Below are 14,548 nucleotides of genomic sequence, written 5' to 3'. Positions count from 1 at the left end.
CCGCGGGCGACGGCGTCGCGGGAGCGCCGGGCCCCGCCCCGCCCCTCTGACGTCTGCCGCGGGCGCCGGCGTCGCGGGAGCCCGGGCCGCGCCTGCGCCGGGCGCGGGCGAGGGCGCCATGGGCCTGCTGAGCGCCGCGGCGCGCGTGCTGCTGCGGGGCGCCGACCGCGGGAGCCGCTGGACCAGCAAGCGCGGCCCGCGCTCCCACTACAAGGGCCGCGGCGCCAAGGGAACGGGCGTGCGCGGCCGCGACGGCCGCTTCGTGCTGGTGCCGGCCATGGTGCCCGAGCTGGTGGTGCCCGAGCTGGCCGGCTGCCGGCTGCGGCCCTACGTGAGCTACCGCGCGCCGGCGGGCGAGGACGCGCCCCTGACGGCCGAGCGGCTCTTCCAGCAGGCGGCGGCGCCCGCCATCGAGAGGGACCTCCGGGACGGCGCGTTCGACCCCGAGCGCCTGGACAAGTACGGCTTCGAGCCCAGCCAGGACGGCAAGCTCTTCCAGCTGTACCCCAAGAACTTCCCGCGCTAGGGCCGGGCCCGCCACGCGGCCGCCGCCGCCCCCGGGCCGAAGACCCCGGACCCCGACCTCCGTCGCCGCCCCCCCCCCGGCCGAAGACCCCGGACCCCGACCTCCGCCGCCGCCCCCCCCCGGCCGAAGACCCCGACGTCCGCCGCCGCCCTCCCCCCGGCCGAAGACCCCGGACCCCGACCTCCGCCGCCGCCCCCCACCCCGCCCGAAGACCCCGGACCCCGACCTCCGCGGTGCCCCCTGGCCGGGGGCCTGCGCCCCGCCGACCGGCCGACACTGCCCGGCGCGGGGAAGCGGCCTCCCGTTGTTTCTATTAAAAACCTTGGCTCCTCCAGGGTGTCCGCGTCTGTCCCTGAAATGACCTAGCGGGCTCCCCAGTGCCCAGCCCAGGGCCCTGGAAGGGGCAGCATAGTGCCCATGGGGGAGGGTTTACAGGGCCATGGCCCCAGTGACCCCACTGGTCAGCCCACCCGCGGCCCATGTCCAGGCACCACTGAGCAGTCCCCGGGGTCCCAAAGTGACTGGGAGTTGGGTGAAGAAACGGCACCCCTGGGTGGAGCTCCAGGAGAGGCGCACAGTGAGCGGCGTCAAAACCAGGGTCGCCTGGACCGCTCCCCCTGCCTGTTGGGCTGCCCAGTCTCTCTGGTCTCACCTACGGCTGCTGCTTGAGGAACTATTAACAGACTGAGGGCGGCTCGGCGGGGCCTGGGTGATTCTGGCTTAGCGTCTTCACAGCCTGCCCCACCTCGCTGGCAGTCAGGAACCAGGGGTCAGAGAGTGTGCTCTCTGATCCCACCTCATCACAGCTGCTGCTGGGCGCCCGCAGAGCCCAAGGTGGTTCCAGTCACTCCCAGAATTCTCAGAGTGGGACTGGGGAGGCCCAGGAGTGTCGGGGGTCAGGAGGACAGGCTTGTGTGCGCACTGACCTGTGTGTAGAGCCCGCTGCCCTGCAGAGAGGTGTGGCCAGGTGTGTTTACAATCACTCAGATGGCCACTGCTTAAATGCCAGGGAGTCAGCGCCCCCACTGCTGACCCCGCCCACCCAGATGGCCACCTGAAGGGCCCCAGCAGGTTCGGGGTGTGGTGCTTACAGCTCTGGCAACCCCCCAACCCCTGGGCCAAGGCCGTAGCGCAGACGCCAGCGAGGTCTTGGCAGTTCCCTCAGACAACGCCAAGTCGCACTCGGCTTCACTGGCAGAAATGCTCTTTATGCCCAAACCAACATCCGTCCCCACGCTCAGCTGTTCTCCCACTTCCAAAGGTGAAGAACATGATCGTAAAAGGAGCAAGTGGCCAGAAGACTGAGGTCAAAGTTCGCCATGTCCAGATAGAGGTCGTTGCCACAGACGCTGGACCCCACGGTGTGCAGCAGGCTGCAGCTCCTCGCGTCCTCGGGCAGCGGCTGCACCGAGGTCACCTTCTGGAGCTTGGAGTGGTCCTCTCTCCTGTCCACTTGCCGGTCAGAAGGGCATGCTGCCAGCTCCCCCGCCGGCATCCCGTCCGGCCTGGGTCCCGGGTCGCTCTGGGGCCAGGAGGCTGAGAGCAGGGACTGCTGGGCCTGGGGCAGGTGGTAAAAGTAGAGCCGGGACCAGTCAGCGCCGTACACCAGGGAGCCAGACAGCGTGTGGGACATGCAAATGGTGCACGTGTCCTGCTTGTCCTCTGTGAGGGGCAGAGAAGGGACACGTCACTGGCCACCCTCAGTGGGTTTCCCAAGGCACTGATCGCGGCGGGTGCCCTGGGTGTGCCTGTGCGGACGAGCCTACCAGAGGCACAGAGGCGCGGGACATGCTCGACTGGGACTCAGCAAAGGGGCAGTGGGAGGGCGCGCTGGGCCAAGGGGAACCGGAAACACGGTGTGGGGCCCAGAGCAGGGCAGTCCTGCAGGGGCATCCCGAGCTCAGCAGACACCTAAAGACCTGAGCTCTGCTCAGGAAGGAGGCAGGAGCCGCAGCCTGGCACCGCTAGGATGGAAGAGCGCCCGCAAGGGAGGACAGGCTGGGGCTGGCTCGGCCAGACACGATGGCCAGGCGCCACCACAGCTGGCGGGGGGCCCGGGGTCGGCCCTGGGCCCCAGGCCAGGACGCAGGGTGTGGCTTCGGAGCTGTTGCTGGCTCAAAGGCGGCGACCAGGCTGGTCCTCAGTCAGCGTGGATGGCCAGGGTGGCCTGGACAGCAGTCTGAGTGGGTGGGCGAGGGTGCTGCCAGCCCCAAGCCTGTGCCCGGAGGCTGCCGGGAGCCAGCACACAAGCCACTGCGGAGCAAATGGCGGGTTCCACCCGCTGCCCCAAGAGCTAAAAGAGACCAAGATAGCACAAGGAGGGAAGCTAGTGCCAGGAGCCCGGCGTCCACTGGCTGACCCAGTCTGGGAGAAAACCGCTCAGGCCCAGGCGTTCGCACAACTCTGAAAGTAAAACGCAGCCGACAGGGAAGTGACCACCAAGAAAGAAGTTTCTCTGCATCACAAGCCACTGCGGTGTCTACCCCTCCCTGCCGGCCAGGCAGGGCAGGAAGGGGCCTCCAGAGGGCTGCCCCCAGTGCCTGCCTGGCCCAGACAGCCTCAGGAGCAGACCGGACCTCGAGGGAAAAGGTAACCCAAGCAATTCTGAACTTTTACAAGAAAAAATAAAGAAAAATTCTCATGCTTGGTTTTGACTTTCAGAAATCAAATTTGTTACTTGATAAAAACATCACAAGAGAAAGCCACAGAGCCTGTGAGCATCAACGCGACAGCAGGGCATCAGCAGGGCACAATGCCACAGAGAAGAACCTCATGCCGGCGCTCCAGCAGTGGCGACCTCCACACGCCAGCCACCCGACAGCGGTTGTAAAAGCAGGTGACGAAAGGTGAAGCATTCCCGGCTTTAAAGGAACATCAAGGAAACAAAAAGCGGGGGGCGCCTCACTGGCACAGTAACAGACACACGGCCCGGCGCCACGCTCGGGGCGGGGGCCAGACTGGGCAGGGGCCATGCCCCGCCTCTTTGCAGAGAACACCGGGTTCACCTGGAAACCCAGCGAAGAACAGATAGCAAAAAAACCCAGAAAGAGACGGAGTCGCCAGCTCCCAAACAGTCAGACCACGTCCATCTGGAAGAGGTGACCAAAGAGGCAGCCCGTTCCCAAAGGCAGCAAAGCAGCTGAAGTCAGGACGCAGTGACCAGCAGGCACCGCGTGCAAAGCAAGGCCTCAGGGAGCGAGTGGGCACCTGCCCCTCAGCCGCACGTGCACACGTCATCTGCTTGGACAATGCAGTCTCGCCTCCACGCGTGGAAACACGCCTGTGCACACGCAGGCGTTCACACGCAGGTGGCGTTCGCAGCCAGGAGCTGGGGTGGCTGCCGTCGTGCAGCAGTCACTTCAAGGCACATGTCAGACACCTCGAGGAAAGAGACCACCTCACACCAGCGAAGAGACCAAGGCGCTGTGCAGAGACGGCAGGACAAACGCGCCCCAACAGCAGAGCCTGAGACCGTGGTGCCCGGCCGAGCCGAGCAGGAGACGCCAGCACCAGCAGCCAGGGCCACGGCTCCCAGGCTCAACCCTGGTGCCGTGAGAGCAGAGAGGAGACCGCAGGCACCCCAGGCACCACACCCACAGCCAGGCGTCCCCAGGGAGCCCCAGAAACATGCGGGGCACTGGGCACTCACAAACCTGGGGGACCACAGAGAGACAGTCGCTAACCAAACCACGCCAGGGACACTCACGGAATAGCGCAGCTGACAGCAGCTAACAAGCCAGAGTCGGTCCTGGGGAGAAGGCACTGGAAGGTGGGAATAGGCCCCCAGGCTGGGCCGCAGAGCTGAGGGCACTGGGGGCAGTGTGCGGCAGCCACCCCGCAGGGCGCTCCAGGAAGACTAGTCTGGGGCGAAGCCTGCGCTGCAGGCCCCGGAGCAGCAAGGGCACGGGGCCGCAGGTGGACCGGAAGGGCCTGGAATCGAGGGTGAAGCAGACAACATGACATGTGCCCACGACCACCACACAGAGGCCTCCATACGGCGCCTGCGGCCTGCCCGGCCTCCCTCCCCAGGCGGTGGGAGGGGCGGGGCGGGGGAGGGCAGAGCCACACAGCTGGTGGAAGCACCAGCAGGGCTGGTGGGAACCTGAGCACAGGCCGCACGGGGGCAGCGCTGGGGCCGGAGCGGGACACTCACCTACGGCCTTCTGGCAGTCGAGGACCCGCAGGCCGCCATGCATGCAGGCCGCCAGGAGCAGGTGCGGGAGGAAGGGGTGCCACTTCAGCCGCCATACGCCACCCTGCACGGGCGTGTCCGCCAAGGGCTGCCGCGTGTTCCGAATGTCCCACAGCAGCACGTGCTCATCATAGCTAGGTGGACGGACGCGCAGTCACGCGGACAGCTGACCCGGTGACCCCCTCCCCACGCCCGTCTAGGCCGAACCCTGTTCCCAAACCTGGCTCCGGGCCATGCGGGCAGCTCACCTTCCCGTCGCCAGGAGGTGCTCCCGGTGGGGGCTGCTCTGGATGCTGCACACGCCGGCGGCGTGCCTGCGGGGAGGGAACTCTGGGCAAGCGGGCGGGGACGCCGGGGTGGCTGCGGCGGGGCAGGGATGGGATGGGGACACGGGTGGCCGCGATGGGGCAGGTGCCAGGTGGGCTTACCTCTGACTGGTGAAGACAGCCACGTCAGGCACTCGGGTGTCCCAGCCCTTCAGCAGCCCGTCGTCCCCGCCTGTGAGGACAGAAACCCGTCAGGAGAGCATGACGACAGAGCGTGGCCGTTCCGCATGCGAAGGACCCATGTCAGCAAGGAAATACCCGGGGGTGACTCTTCCTGGGTGAGTTCAAGGGCCCTGGGCAGAAGCGCCCCCAAGGGCGCCCAGGAAGCCACCCAGGCTGAGCCTGCAGTGAAGGAGGGGCCAGGCGGTGAGGAGCAGGAGGGCCACACCCCCTCGCCACACCAGCTGGGGAGATGAGTTCCAACCCGGCATCCAGCAGGCCAGCAAGGGGCTCATGGATGTGAGTGGGCGAGGGGACCCCACACCTCCCAGGGCCCGGGCCAGCGCCGCCCGCACCTCACAGCAGAGGAACAGCTGTCACCAGGGCCACTCCTGCCCAGAAGGCGCCCTCTCCACAAAGGGCATTCCCAGCAGACGGCCGGGGAATGGCCACGCCTCCCCCCCCCCCCCCCCCCGCCCGAGGACCGTCCTCGCCCGCCCCGGGCGCCTACCCGAGTACACGATGTCCGTCTGCCAGTAGTTAAAAGCGGCGACCCAGGCCTCAAAGTGATGGGCCTTCCACGTGACCACGTCCAGCAGCCCGGGGTCCGCCTCACTCAGCTTGAGCAGATGGAGGCGCCCCCTGGAGTCACTGCTGATGACCCGCAGGGGCTGGTCGCTGGCACTGCAGAGGGGACCGCCAGGCTGGGCTGACCTCTCATGACTGGGCCCGGCCCCTCGCCTCCTGGGACCGCGGTGGGCGATGCCAGGACACGGCTGGGTCTCGCGCAGCAGCAGAGGGCGGGCTGTGCTAAGCTAAGGCACCACAGCAGCCTCTCCAGGAAATACTGCTTCCCTTCACCCGCGGGTCGGGAGTATGTCTTTCTTGGCCTGGGCGCTGCCACTAAGGTGGCCCACAGGAGGGGCACCCACCCTCCCCGGCCCGGCCCTCGCCAGTGCCACCCTTACCCGCTGGCTCTCCCGGTAGACCAGTCCAGGGACAAGGCCAGGGACTGCCCCTCAAGGGCAAAGCGGGACAGCGGCTGCAGCATGTACGCACCCTACTTGAGGAAAGCCGCGGGCTGGAGGGCGCTGGAGCCTGAGCAGTGGATGCCGCCCCGGGCCCCGGGCCAGTGTGCCCTCCCTCAGCCCTGGGCAGAAGAACTGGGCCTGCCTGCCCCGCTCCGCACAGCCTGTAGGGAGGAGCAGCTCTCTGCCCTCCCAACCCCCTTGGTGTCCCGGGCCCCCACCCCGCCCCCCAGAGCAGCTCTGCACGTCCACAAGTAGAGGCCAAACCGTGGGAAGTTCACAAGGGAACAGCCAGCCCGCTGGGCCCCAGGGCCGGGCCCTGTCACACAGGAGGCTCACGCTGCTCTGGCCCAACCAGGAGGAGCGGGGCTGGGCCCGCCTGACAGCAGTCAGACTGGGGACAGGCCAGTGGCAGCCCCTCCTGGAGTCAGATGCAGAGCCAGCCCAAGAAGCCTGTCCGCGCCCGCCCCACGCATACTGACCTGGGACTCTGCCAGGTGCAGCAGCTCTATGGACCCGCCGGCGTCTGCCAGGCCTAGAAGGACGTGGCCACCCACTGGGACGTGGCACCTGGGGAGAGAGCTCACAGGGAGTCGGAACACAGGACGCAGTGCATGCCGCGGCCAGCCCCCAAGGGTGCCCGGACCCCACTCGCGGTCCCTGGCGACCGTGACCGCCCCACGAGACTCCCACCCAGCTGTGAAGCCAGAAACCAAGCTGGTCCTGACTCTGGGCTCAGAAGCTGACAGAGGCGGCACCGAGTCCCCAGCAAGGCCTGGGGCCAGCGGACGCTGCCCTGCAAGGGTCCCCAGAGGCGGGAGGCGAGGTCCAGGCGAGTGGGGCGTTGTCAGAGCCACACCATTTCATGTCCAGGATGGCGTTGGTCTCCCGTCTCCAGACCTCCGTCAGGGGACAAGCAGAGCTGTCCTCGCTGAAGCTGTACAGGTAGAGGCGGCCCAGGCGGCTGGGGAACTCGTGGGCCCTCAGTCCGTCCTGCAGGAGACAGACGTGTCCTCCGTGAGCGGCCCGCGGCCCAGGCGAGGGGTGGGGGGCGGGCTGCGGAAGCAGCACCCTCCTTCTGGGCCGTCTCTTGGGGAACGCGGCCGGGGTGGACGCGCTGCGTGGGCCGCCCGGGATGCTCCTCACTCCGGGGCCCACGGTGCCCGGGAGTCCTGGCCGGGCCTGCCGCCCCGGGCCGGCTCTCTCGGGTCCGCGGGCGCCCCGCCCCGCGGCACCGAGCCTCCCTCCCAGCCGGCCTCCGCGGGGGGGGGTCAGCGGGGCGCACCTCGCTGCCCGGGCGGCAGGGCCGCGCCTCCTCCCGCAGCTGGTAGGTGCCGCAGGCGAGCAGGTGCCGGCAGCCCTCGAGCGGGCACCACTCCACCGCGTCCGCCGTGTACGCGGTGTCCACCGCCTGCAGCAGCCGGAGGCGGCTGCCCCCCGCCCAGCACTCGGAGGCCGGGGAAGCCAGCGCGGCGGCGCGGGGCGGGGGCCGGGGCGGCGTGGAGCCCGCAGCTGCCCCGACTCCGCGGGCGAGACTCACGACTTCCGGGGCGGCGGGCGGGACTTCCGGGGCGGCGGGCGGGACTTCCGGCGCCCCTGCCGGCCGGCGGGCCTGGGGCCACGTGCAGGAAGTCGGGCGCGGGGCCACCCGGGGCCCCGACGCTGGGGTCGGGCGCGGGCGCCCCAAAGGGCCCTCGGGGCCTGCGCTGGGGACGAAGGTCCGCGTTCTGCAGAGAAAGACGCCCGCGAGCGCCAGGCCGCCCCAGGCCGCGGGGCGGGGAAGCCGCGCCGGGACCCCACGGCCTGAAGGGCCACCTGTGCAGACAGGGCCAGGCGCGGCCCCGCTGGAATTACCCGCGGCCGCCAGCGGCGGAGGCCCCCCGGGGCCCAGCGGTCTCAGCCACCCAGTGGGGAGGCGTTCCCGCCCCCGAGGGAGACCCTTGCCGGCCGGGTTGAGCGGCCCCCGCGCGCCTAGAAGACCCACACAGCAGCCCACAGGCAGCGCCGGCCAAGCTAGCCCCTGGGGGCAGGAGCGTCACCCCACCCTGGCACCCACCAGGGGCTGCAGCCGGCTTTACCCATGGGACCCACCACCTCAGGGTCACAACACCCAGCTCTAGGCCACCGAAATGCCACAGCACGGCTTGCTTGGGCGGCAGCATCCAGAACACAGCAGTGGAGGTGGCTGGAGCTGCACCGTGTTTGGGGCCAGGGACAGCCAGGATACATGGCCAGGCGGGCTGGCTGGACATCACTCTCCCAAAAAGCCTCTGGCAGGACCCCCGTAGCTCGGCTGCTGCTTCCCCAAGGCAGCTCCACAGATGATGCTTCATCCTCAGCAGGGACAGGCTATCCTGGGCCCATGGCCAGCAGTGGACCTGGAGCCCCTCCCGTCCGCAGGCAGGGCCTCTGCAGCTCACAGCCTAGTGCCGCGAGACCCTCATGCCCTCAGGCAGGGCTTGGCCACCCGGGCTTGATCCAGGCCGAGAAAGGCCGTGCACCTCATTGCTGGCTCGCTCAGGAGGGGAACCCCACCCCTCACTCAGTGACGGCCCCAGGAAGGTGAAGAGAGCAGGTGGCCGAGGTGCCATCTAAGTCCACCCTTTACTTCTGCCCTGGTGGGACCCTCCCAGGGCCTCTGCGCTGTGGCTGCCCAGGCGCCCGGCCACATGGCGCATTGCAGCCTTGGCCACCAAGGGTCACAGCAAATGATTCTCTTGGTCATTTCTTACCCACCCACGTCTCCCCAAAAAACTGTACATGAGTTTACAAACATATCAACATATAAATAAGGAGTGTCCAGGGCCTCCCAGCTGTCTCTGCACAGTGCAAGGCCCGGAGGCCGCCCGCAGGCGCCTGGCCGGAAGTGGCCACGTCCTGGGTGTCCTGCTGCCTCATGCCCACGGCCGTCCTGCGGGGCCCGTCACCGCTCCGGCTCCGGCTCCGGCTGGCAGGTGCGCTTCTTCTCCCGACAGTGCTTCTTATGGGCCGGCCAGTCCTTCTGCTGGCACTGGGAGCCACAGTACCGCGCCACCTGGCAGCGCCCACAGATGCTGAACTCCCGGAGCTGCAGAGACAGCCTGGCTCAGAACTGCACATGGAACCTGGGCAGGGGGCAAGGGAACCGCTGAGGAGCTGGGTAGGGCACGGGGTACCTGCTTCTCGATGGCGGTGCAGGGTGGGTAGTGGCACTCGTAGTAGGTGCAGGAGCTCTCCTCCTCCTCCACCACGTCCCCGTTGGCATTGTAGTAGCGGGTCACGTGCAGGACGGGGAACTGCTCCTCCATGGGGTCCGTGGGAAGCTGCTGGATTGCCAGCCAGTACAGGCTCTGCTCCCTGGGGACACGGAGGCGACAACGGCCCTGCTCACAAGCTGGCCGCCCTGCCTGACTCCTGCACCGGCCCCCCCACCCGATTTTTTATTTTTTAAAGATTTATGTATTTATTCATACAAGAGCTGGGGTACAGGCCAGGGATGTGGGGGGGGGGGGCGGCAGGAGGATTCACCAGAGACAGAGTGGGGAGCAGAACAGGTGGATCTACTGAAATCCACTGCTGAGGGGAGCAGCGGGGAGGCAGGAGAGTCTGCTGTGCCAAGTGGGTCACCTCCCTGGCCAGAGATTGAATTCGTGCTGCAGTGGCTGTGGACAGCTTCAGTTGAGTCTTAACCCCTTGAGCCACCAGGGAGGCCCCCCCCACCTGCCGGCCGCCCCCCTCTCCCATGCTGGGAGCCGCCCGACACCCGAGAACTTCAAGGGTGGACCATGGCCACAATGCAAGGGGCTGGGCAGGTGTTGCTGAGATCAGGGTCTTGCCTGCCTGTGGAGGCTGAACCAAGGAGCTGGGTCCTCGGCCCCTGCCAGCCACTGGGGCGACCTGAGGGCTGCACTAAGGGGAAGGTCAGCTGACACACCGGGAAGATGGAGGCCGGCTGGGGGCGCTGCATCCCCCAGGAGGCGATGACTGCCCGAGGCTAGAGGATGCATGGCCAGGACCAGCAGCCAGGGCCCAGCCCAGTGTGTGCATGCAGGGAGGCCCTGAGCCGATGATTTCCTGCCAGAGGCGCTAGGGACCAAAGTCCCTGGAGACTTACTTTACACCCTGCTATGATGTGGACATCTGGGTTCCCACGATTTCCCCTTTTGTCAGGATTATTCCAAGTTTAAAATAAAAAAGACTGGGCCTCCTCGGTGGCGCAGTGGTTGAGCGCTGAGCTGCGAAGCTGCCCGCAGCCTCTGCAGCGCCGGTTCAATCCCCGGCCACCGGCGAGGGTCCCACATGGCGCGCAGACCTCTCCTGCCGCCCGCTGCTCCCCTCAGCAGTGTATTTCGCCAGTCTGTCTGTTCTGTTCCCCGCTCTGGCTCTGGTGAATTCTCTCACCCTCCCGCACTTCTGACTGTGCCCAGTGCTTGTATAAATAAATAAATCTTAAAAAAAAAAAATTAAAGTAAACACTAATGTCATCGCACCTCACACCATTTACAAAAGTCAAAACATAACAGGTGGGAGCCTCCCCGGGGGCAGCTGTAAAGCTGCAAAGCTGTTGGCAGCCTCTGCTGCCTGAAGGCCATCCCCGGCCAGGGACCTGCCCACAGGGCGCAGCAGACCTCTCCTCTCTCCCGCTGCACCCTCAGCAGGGGGTTTCAGTGGATACACCTGTTCTGCCCCCCACTCTGTCTCTGGGGAGTCCTCTCACCCCCGTACCGTTGACCTGCACCCCAGCTCCTACATGTTTACATACGTAAATCTTTCAAAAAAGGAAACCACAACAGGTGAAGGCCCTAAATGGAAAACCCTCAACAGAAACCCCAAGAGAAAGAGGACCAGAGTGTGAGACGCCGGGAAGGGCCTCCTGGACGGGACCCAGGCCAGGGGATAGAGGCAGCGGCAAGGTGGGCCCCGCAGCAAGACAGGAGCCGGTGTGAAGGGCAACCCGCAGAGTGGGGGACAGTGGTGAACCGTGGCCTGGCGAGGGGGTGTGGCTCAGGACAGGTATGGATGGCAGAAACCTGACCCCTGACAGCCAGCTGGAAAGATACACACAGGACTGGGGCAGCTGGGCCACACCAGCTGCAGAGCCAGCAGGAGCCGGCATCCCCGAGCCCCAGGCATTGAAAGAGCAACCCCAACATGGGGTCGGAGCCTCACCCGCGTAAGAAAACCCGCTGCAGGGGAGGCCGTGCCCCAGCCCAGGAGCACCAGGGCCAGAGCAAGACGCGCCTGAGGCCACCCACTTGGCCGCAAACCCACCTCTGCTTGCTGGGCGTCTCCTCGGCTCTGGGCCGCCAGCCCCAGGGCACCAGCTGCAGGTTGTCCAGGCGATTGTCGACTGTCACGGCATTAAGGTGCACCACCTGGAAGCCCGGCGCGACGCCCCCCCGGTGACGCTCCCTGGAAACAGATGACTCTGCAGCCGCAGCCTCGACAGGCCCCTGCCCGGGCCGCCACTCAGGAGGGCGGCCCCTGGGGGCCTGTGTATCCGTGCTCCCTCGGGACAGGGTGGTGGCCACTCAGCCCCAGACTTCCCGCAGTGGGGCTCACCCACGGCCACTGGCCGGTGGGCTCGTGGGGAGCAGACACCTCAGCAGAGGCTGTCCCCTTGGGCCCCTGGGTCGGCAGTAACTGGGACGCTTGGGAGACGCCTCCTGTGCATGAGGGGCCCGGGTGGCGGGCGCGGGAGAGTACCCACCACAGAAGCTCGTGCAGGAGCCTCCCTGAGCCCCTGCCCCGGTTCTTGTCAAAGGCGTAGGCAAATATCTTAGCACCGTTTCCGTCTGCGTCGACTTCCATCCGCGCCTGAGGAGACACGTACAGGGTCTGTTCTCAGCCACGTTCCCAACCCTCTTGGAGAGGCGGGGATGGATGGCAGCCTTTCCTTGGGGCCCCACATGCCAGTGTGTCCCGCCAGGGCCCCTTCACAGGGCAAGCGAGGGGGTGTGTCCTTGGACATCGGCCCGCTCCCAGTGGGCCAGGAGCTGCGGGGCTGGTGGGCGCTGCGGGGCAGGCACCAAGGGGCCTGTGCCCTGCGGGAGGGGCAGGGAGCGCGTGGGAAGAGGAGCAGGCGGGCAGCGGGGGCCCCGTGGGAGGCGGCACCACGCAAGCTGATGTCCTCTCACAAGTGGCACGACTCGGTCAGGGGCCGGGGGGCGGGGCGGGCACCCCGGGCTGTGGCTGGGGCGGCCGCCAGGCCTGGGCAGCGCTGCGGGGCAGCCCCTCCCGCGGGCCGGGCGGCGGGCCCCGGGGCGGCGCCTCACCTCGAAGGAGTAGCCCTCCACCAGCGGGATGTCCTGCTCGTCGATCAGCGTGTACTTGGTCTGCAATGGAGAGCGATCCGGCCGTCACCCGGGCCGCGCGGGCCGCGCCCCCGAGCGAGCGGCCCCGCGAGACGCCAGGCCCCCTGGGCGCTCCCGCCTCCGGGGCCCGAGCCCGGCCGCGTGGCCCGGCGAGCGCGGGAGCCGAGCGCAGCGGCCCCAACCGGCGGGCGGGCGGGCGGGCGGGGTCCTCCCCGCGGCGCCGGGGGCTGCCGGGCCCGGCCCTTCCGCGGAGGGCGCCGCGTCCCTCTCGCCGCGGGGAGCGCCCCGGGCTGGGAGGCAGCCCCCGCCGCCGCCGCCCGCCCCGGCCCGCGCCGCCGGGAGCTCCGCCGCCGGGCCGGGCCGGGCCGGGCCGGGCCGGGCGAGGGGCGGAGGCGCGGGCGGCCGGGGCCGGCGGGGCGGGGGCCGCGCCTGGCGGCCTGAGGGCTGCGCGCGCCGGGCGCCGGGGCCCCGGGCGGCGGCCGCAGGCCGGGCCCTCCCGCCGCGCCCCGCCCGCCTCACCTTCCCGGCCACCCGGCCGAGCCGCACGATGCCCAGCTTGAAGTCGGTCATGGCCGGGCCTGCGCGCTCGGCCCGGGCGCCGCTCCTCGGGCCGGGCGGCGGCGCGGGCGCGGGCGGGGCCGCGGCCGCCGGGCGGGCGGGCCGGGGCGGGCCGGGCGGGCCCGGGCGGGACGAGGCTGCGCCGGGATCGGGCCGCCGCGCCGCGCGCCCGCCGACCTGCCACGCGCCGCCGCCGCCGCGCACCTCCACGAGCGGGCCGAGGGCGGGGCGCGGCGCGGACACGCCCCCGCCGCCGCCCGGCCAATCGCGCGCCGCGCTCCCCGCCGGCCGGGCGCGCCGCCGCGCAACCGCCAATGGGCAGAGGGCGGGCGCGCAGGCGCGCTGGGGCGCGGGGGCGGGGTGGGGCCGGGGCGGCGCCTGCGCGGCCGCCGCGCGACGTCAGTTTCGCGGGAAGCTTTGTGCGCGGGCGGGCGCGGGGCGCGCTGGCGGGGCGGGCACGAGGCGCGGGGCGCGGGGCGCTGTCGGGGCGGCACTAGGCGGGCGGGCGCGGGGCGCTGGCGGGGCGGGCGGGCGCGGGCGCTGGCGGGGCGGGCACGAGGCGGGCGGGCGCGGGCGCTGTCGGGGCGGCACTAGGCGGGCGGGCGCGGGGCGCTGGCGGGGCGGGCGGGCGCGGGGCGCTGGCGGGGCGGGCACGAGGCGGGCGGGCGCGGGGCGCTGTCGGGGCGGCACTAGGCGGGCGGGCGCGGGGCGCTGGCGGGGCGGGCGGGCGGCGGGGCGCTGGCGGGGCGGGCACGAGGCGGGCGGGCGCGGGCGCTGTCGGGGCGGCACTAGGCGGGCGGGCGCGGGGCGCTGGCGGGGCGGGCACGAGGCGGGCGGGCGCGGGCGCTGTCGGGGCGGGCACTAGGCGGGCGGGCGCGGGGCGCTGGCGGGGCGGGCGGGCGCGGGGCGCTGGCGGGGCGGGCACGAGGCGGGCGGGCGCGGGGCGCTGTCGGGGCGGCACTAGGCGGGCGGGCGCGGGGCGCTGGCGGGGCGGGCGGGCGCGGGGCGCTGGCGGGGCGGGCACGAGGCGGGCGGGCGCGGGGCGCTGTCGGGGCGGCACTAGGCGGGCGGGCGCGGGCGCTGGCGGGGAGGGCGGGCGCGGGGCGCTGGCGGGGCGGGCACGAGGCGGGCGGGCGCGGGGCGCTGTCGGGGCGGCACTAGGCGGGCGGGCGCGGGGCGCTGGCGGGGCGGGCACGAGGCGGGCGGCGCGGGGCGCTGTCGGGCGGCACTAGGCGGGCGGCCGCGGGGCGCTGGCGGGACGGGCGGGGCGGGCGCGGGCGCTGTTGGGGCGGGCACGAGGCGGGCGGCGCTGGCGGGGCGGGCACGAGGCGGGGCGGGCGCGGGGCGCTGGCGGGGCGGCGGCGCGGGGGCGCTGTCGGGGCTGGCCTGGCCCGCTGCCTCCCGCCCGGCCAGCTCCCGGGCCGCCGCCCGCCGAAGCGCCCCCGCCGCGAGCGCCCGCACGTCGA

At 70.3% G+C, this 14,548-nt stretch overlaps 3 protein-coding genes across 3 annotated transcripts; 1 reads left to right on the top strand and 2 right to left on the bottom strand.

Moving 5' to 3' along the window:
* Window positions 1-118: 118 nt before the first annotated feature.
* Window positions 119-588, top strand: MRPL41 (mitochondrial ribosomal protein L41). Its single transcript, XM_037494880.1, has one exon. The coding sequence runs from the start codon at window positions 119-121 to the stop codon at window positions 524-526; it is 408 nt and encodes a 135-aa protein (XP_037350777.1). The 3' UTR covers window positions 527-588.
* Window positions 589-1,598: 1,010 nt separating this feature from the next.
* DPH7 (diphthamide biosynthesis 7) lies at window positions 1,599-8,483 on the bottom strand. Its single transcript, XM_037495362.2, has 10 exons — window positions 8,326-8,483; window positions 7,517-7,958; window positions 7,091-7,224; window positions 6,714-6,801; window positions 6,172-6,263; window positions 5,715-5,887; window positions 5,147-5,216; window positions 4,967-5,032; window positions 4,680-4,852; window positions 1,599-2,188 (listed from the first exon to the last, which is right to left on the bottom strand). Exons 1-10 carry the CDS (start codon window positions 8,481-8,483, stop codon window positions 1,764-1,766), a joined length of 1,821 nt encoding a protein of 606 aa, XP_037351259.1. The 3' UTR covers window positions 1,599-1,763.
* Window positions 8,183-13,128, bottom strand: ZMYND19 (zinc finger MYND-type containing 19). Its single transcript, XM_037491996.2, has 6 exons — window positions 13,044-13,128; window positions 12,486-12,545; window positions 11,921-12,027; window positions 11,482-11,622; window positions 9,387-9,567; window positions 8,183-9,298 (listed from the first exon to the last, which is right to left on the bottom strand). The coding sequence occupies exons 1-6, from the start codon at window positions 13,092-13,094 to the stop codon at window positions 9,155-9,157; spliced, it is 684 nt and encodes a 227-aa protein (XP_037347893.1). The 5' UTR covers window positions 13,095-13,128; the 3' UTR covers window positions 8,183-9,154.
* Between the last annotated feature and the right edge of the window lie 1,420 nt (window positions 13,129-14,548).

The sequence above is a fragment of the Talpa occidentalis genome, unplaced genomic scaffold (assembly GCF_014898055.3).
Source record: "Talpa occidentalis isolate TD23 unplaced genomic scaffold, MPIMG_talOcc4v2.1 talOcc4.7, whole genome shotgun sequence".
Classification (NCBI taxonomy): Eukaryota; Metazoa; Chordata; class Mammalia; order Eulipotyphla; family Talpidae; genus Talpa; species Talpa occidentalis.
Note: the sequence above shows the minus strand (reverse complement) of the source record. Positions and strands in the feature narration are given on the sequence as shown.